Source organism: Henckelia pumila, chromosome 4, assembly GCF_033568475.1.
Source record: "Henckelia pumila isolate YLH828 chromosome 4, ASM3356847v2, whole genome shotgun sequence".
Taxonomy (NCBI): domain Eukaryota; kingdom Viridiplantae; phylum Streptophyta; class Magnoliopsida; order Lamiales; family Gesneriaceae; genus Henckelia; species Henckelia pumila.
In genome coordinates this window covers 103,872,567-103,878,691 of record NC_133123.1, presented here as the reverse complement: position 1 = coordinate 103,878,691, position 6,125 = coordinate 103,872,567, and the positions used below count along the sequence as shown (strand labels likewise).

Here is a 6,125-nt window from a genome sequence, read left to right as displayed (position 1 = left end):
AAGAATTTCAAATAATAGAAAAGTTTAATATATCATTCGTTATTTTTTTTATATATTTTGAAATTAAAAATAGTATTATAATTACAAAATAACCATGTTTAATTTAAAATAATATAAATTTAAATTTTATTTATTTTAATTGGATTAAATAGTAATTTTACATAACTAAATTTTAAATAAAATATTTATGTTTTTCTAAAAAAAACAATTATATAACCTATTATAATATTAAACTTCAATTTCTTTTTCATCATACTAATAACATAAAAAAATATTTTTCGTATAATAAGTCTACAATAAAATCAAAATTTAGTAGCATCTATTAATAAAAAAAATTATATTAACACATATATATATAAAATATTCAAAAAAAATATATTTTGAAATTAAAATAAGTACTATGATAACACTATAACGATATCCAACACAAAAGAGTTCATGTTTTTTTAAAAAAATAGACAATAATATTTATATAAATTAACATCTAACAAAGTATTAATATTTTTCTCACAAAGCAAACATATAAAATAGATATAGCATTCATCCTCGTAAGCTAAAAAATATCAAATCCAAATTTTAGAACATTTATGAGTCGTAACACCAAAACATCAATAAAGAAACATCTAATATTTAACTTGTTAGTTTCTAAATAAAATTCTAGAATAATCATCATGAGTTGATGAGAAAATGAACCAATTTTCTTTTCTCCTCATCCGAAAGTGCTTTTAATAATCTAAAATTTTCTACGTCACCATTCATTAATTTTTGGATCGCCTTAAATCTTTCGGTGTCCGTAAGTCTATTTATATTAGAGACAACCTCGTGTATTTCAATATCACTTGGTCTTTCTTCCTTCTTCTTGCTCGCCACGAACTCTTGAAAAGATGCGGCGATCATGCCAACAACCTCAACCAAATCATTTTTTTTCGCTTTCTTCCTTTTATTGGATGATGAATCCAATGAGTTTGAATGTCGTGATCGTTCATGTGTGGAGTTTACCTCATTTTCTTCATCCTCCTCCATCGCATTGGCCCCCTTATCATGCGTTTCAACTCCTAAACCGGTCGCTCTATCTCTTCCACATAGAAGCACAATATCATTCCAATTCTCTATTACTCTATTTTGCATTCTTTTGGCCTCCGGATGCGACTATTCAGAAAAAGAATAAAATATTTTTAAGTTCTTTCCTAAAATATTATTTGTATATTAATTGATATTGACATGGATAAGAAAACAATATGACAAAAGATACTTACCTCAATATATCCATTCCAAGAATTGTATTCATCCGATGTCACAACAATCATTTTTCGCTCTTCGTCCCAAGAAAATTCACTTTGTTTTTGAACATCTGTAACAACACTGTAATATTTCTTCCAAGCCTTGAGTCTATTTTTTATATTCTCTTTAGTCAACTGAAGATGCATATTGGAATTTAAATACGTCAATGTCGCTTGCAAAGCTTGGGGTTTCCAAATATCTCCATCACATTTATTTCCTTGAGCCATTTGATCAATTAAAACTCTAGCCAAATGATTGTCCATGTCTCTATTCCATGAGATATAGTTTCTTGATAATTCAGATTGTTTTTTATGATATCCACCTATCAATAAACAAGCGTTTTATTTTAACACTAACATTTGTAAAAGCCCATCAAGTTGATATTTACGAACTTCAAACCACAACCGATCAAGTACCAGATGGAATCGAAACTGTTGTGCACCTAAGTTCTTGAAATGAAATAGAACAAGAATTACATTTATTAGGGTTGACACACATTAAACACTTCATGCATGAGAGAAAAAAAAAAAGAATGCTTATTTAGCTAATATACAAAAGCTACAACAAGTTCTCAGTAATTTTATTTCACAAAAAACAATGACCATTACTTTCTTGATCTGCTTTCATAGTTTCTTCCTTCAAAGGAGAGCAATATCTAATAATATCCTTTGTCATAGAGTCTATGTATCCACCATGATTCGACAAAATTATTGACCATTTTTGCGACAGTCAATATACACTCAAACAGCCTATAATTTGTGAAAAACTTTGCGGTTGAATTCACTAATTAAACTGAATTTGAAACTGTTATGAACAAATTCTTGACTCCCTTTTATAGGTTGCCAATTCTTGATTCAAACCAACTATATTGATGACCATTTAACAAAGTCGATTTATATATTTCAGACATAAAAATCATAGCTTGAGAGATGAAAATTCAGCTGCATGCCATCCAAGAAATTACCTCTAGAATTTTCTCCTCTCGATGTATCACTAACAAGAATGGATGGTCGAATTTCCATAGGGAAGTCATCAAGCCCATGAATATTTGATATTTCCCTTTTCATCTTGCTAGTTATGAAAGAAATATTTCTGCATTATAACAAAATATAAACCAATAATATGCTCACAAACTTAAATCTTGGAACGGCTCCTTAAAACATTACTCCAAAATAGAGACAAAGCTTTAGTCGTTAAAACAAACTGAAATCTTGGACTCGCGTATATTTCTATCAAAGAATCATTGTAACTATGATCCAAAAAATAGTCCCAAGACACAAAGAATCATAGCTACTAGCATTAAATCTAAAACAAAGAAAAAATAGTCTTCTGCTATTGAAATCTAGTTCAACAACAAGACTAAAAAATGAAAAAAATGAAATGATTCTGTGTGACCTCAGTTTTTCTTCATATTTCATTTTCAATATAAACAACTTAGCATATGATTTCTAATTTTATTACTTGATAAAGATAAATTAAACACTAAAAAGACTTACTGAGATGCAATGTCTCTTGTAGTCCAACCCAATCCCAAAAAAATAAAAATAAAAAACAGCTAGAACACAATATATTAAATTAGGAAACCAGGCAAAAAACAATTACATTGTATCATCATATAGATTAAAACTCAGAACACTTTGAGAAGAGATAAAATTAAGGACAAAGAACATTGTAGTCATCTTACAATTAAATTAAAATTAGCTTTGGTGTCATCTCGTGCAGAACAAACCTGAGGAAGAAGACAATCGAATCTTCAAAATTTCAAAACAGTATTTTCCCAGATTCAGATCTAATATTTCAGAAAACAAGATTTAGACACAAATGCATTTCAATTGAATCACCAAGAAACCACAAGAATAAAAAAATGAAAGGTGGTCTCACCTCTCTGCTCTCACGTGGATGCGATTCTTTAGAATCTAACTCCTTTTCTTCTTCAAATCCCACTAAGCCTACAACCAATGACTAAATCCCTTTCCATGCTTGGATCTGAGTTGAGAGGCGCCGCCGTGAAGAAGCGCTGAGTTGAGAGGCGCCGCTGAATAAGATACGAAAGAAGAGAGCAAGTTGAGATTTCAAATCAACCGGTAGAAGAACGGATTCAAATCCTCTAATTTTTAGGTTATAAATCAATGATCCAAATCAAACATATTTGAAATCTCAAATCATTGACCTAGCCAAACAGATGCTGTGGATTTGCCCTGTGGATTTGAAATCCAAATCAGCCCAAATCCAGTCATCCAAGCACAACCTTATAAAAGTTTGAATGTGATGTAATTCTTATATGTTTTTTTTTTGTTTCCAAAAAGACCAACGTTAGAAAATTTTGGTTATTACAAACAAGTTGCAACAATCCAATTTGGAAGGGGGTTATCACTATGTCAACCGAAACTCTTAGCTTAATAACTATTAATCAATCTATGCAGAAGGGCTCATTCTCACAGTTACAATAAATATAGAATAAATATTCATACATTAATTCTTCAAAGATTTTATAAAACAATAAGTGATTCTTCTTGGTAAATTTTGACTGAGTTCTTTTTTGGTTTTGCTCTTGAAATCTTGATAATTCGGTAGTAGTAGCGAGTGACGTGTATTAAAGATGTTAATATAATTTACATTCTACATTTATTTTGACATTTTTTTTTATCTATATATATATATGCAAGTTGTAAATAAAAACTTTGAATATATTATAGTATAATAAATATGAAGTTGTACATATGATTATAATCATGAAACACATATTTAAGTTACTGTATATTCTAAACAAGTTCTTAGTCAATTAAGCTGCCTTAAAAAAGGATAAAAGTTGCTTGAGTTCGAGACTAGTATCTATGATATAGTATATCATGTTTCATTGATAAGTACACAGAGATGTTCAAACATACAAGATGAGTAGTGTTCATTTGATGAGTTCACTGAACAACCCTTTCTAGGACTTTTCAAATGGTTATCATTTTATCGAGTGGATAAGTCCGTGATTATGGTAGTACACCATTAGTTTTATGACCTGGGACAACACTAAGACTCTATGCATGCGTTAGGGCTGCACTTTGATTCGTTTACCGATTCCGTGAGGGTCATCAGGTGATGAGATTGGGTATAATTGCAACATGTATAGGAGCCAGTGCATTGTAGTTGAGGATTCACCGCTCGTGTAAGGCCCGAAAATATTAAATTATTAATTATGGGATTTGAGAATTAAATTTCATATTATGGGCTAATATTGATTTGAGAAGTTATGGACATGATAGATTTAATTGTCGAGCCAAAAATATTTAATTTGAGAATTTACGGATTTTGAGAATTAAATTTCGAGAATTCTTAAATTAAAAGAATAAATATTCGATTTGAATATTTATGAAATTTAAGATTAAATTCCATATTTCGGGAATTAATATGATTATTTCAAAGATGAAACCCGATCAGAAACTGATTTGTAAATATCGAAGTTTGAAGGGTTAAAATGCAGAAGGCCGGGATTATTCTATTAATCCGAATTTATTTAATTTTAATTCGAAAATATTTAATTTGGGAATATTTAGAGTTTTGATTTAAATTCTAATATTCTTAAATTATTTAGGATTGAAATTTAATTAAAAAGAAGGCCGAGGACTGAATTGCAATTAAGGAAGACTGGAGGGACTAAATTGCAATACAACAATATATATCCGATTATTACATATAATAATCAGAATTCATACGTGTAGTTCATTTGAGAATTCAGAAATTCTGAACAGAGCTCGAACTCCTTTCCTTTTCTTTAGATTTCGATTTTTTTCAAATCTCCGTAACTTTTGATCCGCTTGTCCGATTTCGATTACGAAAAGTGTTCTGGAATCCTTGAAACGAGGCCTTCGAATTGATGTAAGTTTCTGAGTATTTCATGTATGTTTATGGATCGAAATATTACAGAAATCAGTAGGTTGATATATAATCATGTTCTTCAACTTGTATATGTTCCGATATCGAAACCGAATAGACGAACAACTATTGTTTGCATGAGATGTGAATTTCCAGCTTATGGTTCGAACTCTCATCCTTCTAATATGCCTGATTTATGATTTATGTTGGCTGGTTTAATATGTAAAAGAGTTTGAAAGGATTGAGACATTGTTCGGGTATCGAATTTGAGCCATTACGCCGTTGGTTTTGCGGTTTATGAATTCTGAGAATATGATGCTGTTGAGTTCGAGATTATGATGCTGAAATGACAATGATTTTAGTTGAATCAGTTAGATATATTGTTGGTTTGATATATATACATGAGTGTATATAAAGTTTGAATGATATCGATATTTCGTCGGTTACCGATTTTGAATCGCTACGCCGTCGATTGATGTTTTGAAGCCATTTTTGATAACCAATGAATGAACTAAGATGTTATTGAGATTTTGCTGATGATATAGCACTTTTATTCTTCGATTTCAGTAAAGTTTGGAAGACGAACGACGCATGACTCCAATTATGAATCGAAGAAGAAGAAGGGAGGTTTGAAATGCATTTGATCGAATATGTGTTGATGATTTTGACTCGATTCTGAAATGAATGTATTGAACGAAGCTTGATGTGAAGGTTTTGAGAATTTCAGTTCAGATTTGAAGAATTCAGAACAGAAGAAATACGAAGGTAAAAGTGGACTACTACTTGAATGAGATTATAACTCGAGATGGTTTGTATCGAGTTTCCTATTTCACATACTTATTTTATTACTTGCTTTTATATGCTCTTCTATGAATTATGGAATGAGTCTTTGATGTTAATGAATGCTATTTTGTTGATATATGATGCATTCATCTTGTAAGGCTTGTTCTTTGATTTCGAAATGAACGGAAACGTTCGAT

The 6,125-nt window shown here is 30.2% G+C and overlaps 1 protein-coding gene across 9 annotated transcripts; it reads right to left on the bottom strand.

The window, feature by feature from the left end:
- Window positions 1-521: 521 nt before the first annotated feature.
- Window positions 522-3,571, bottom strand: LOC140864941 (uncharacterized). 9 transcript variants are annotated; one of them, XM_073269375.1, is made up of 5 exons: window positions 3,452-3,571; window positions 3,163-3,316; window positions 2,246-3,070; window positions 1,257-1,603; window positions 522-1,149 (listed from the first exon to the last, which is right to left on the bottom strand). In XM_073269375.1, exons 3-5 carry the CDS (start codon window positions 2,346-2,348, stop codon window positions 670-672), a joined length of 930 nt encoding a protein of 309 aa, XP_073125476.1. In that variant the 5' UTR covers window positions 2,349-3,070; window positions 3,163-3,316; window positions 3,452-3,571; the 3' UTR covers window positions 522-669. The 9 variants fall into 9 exon arrangements, with proteins under 9 accessions (XP_073125476.1, XP_073125477.1, XP_073125478.1 ...); XM_073269376.1 differs by lacking the exon at window positions 3,452-3,571 and having other exon boundaries at window positions 2,246-2,373; window positions 3,011-3,070; window positions 3,163-3,318; XM_073269377.1 differs by lacking the exon at window positions 3,452-3,571 and having other exon boundaries at window positions 2,246-2,352; window positions 3,011-3,070; window positions 3,163-3,318.
- Window positions 3,572-6,125: the final 2,554 nt, after the last annotated feature.

Bases quoted from the DNA above. Each gene is read 5' to 3' on its own strand.
- LOC140864941 (XM_073269375.1), bottom strand. From the start codon at position 2,348: ATGAAAAGGGAAATATCAAATATTCATGGGCTTGATGACTTCCCTATG. The intron at 1,604-2,245 runs GTAATTTCTTGG...GTTTATTGATAG, and splicing joins GAGAGGAGAAAATTCTAGAG to GTGGATATCATAAAAAACAA. The intron at 1,150-1,256 runs GTAAGTATCTTT...TTTTCTGAATAG, and splicing joins CTTGGAATGGATATATTGAG to TCGCATCCGGAGGCCAAAAG.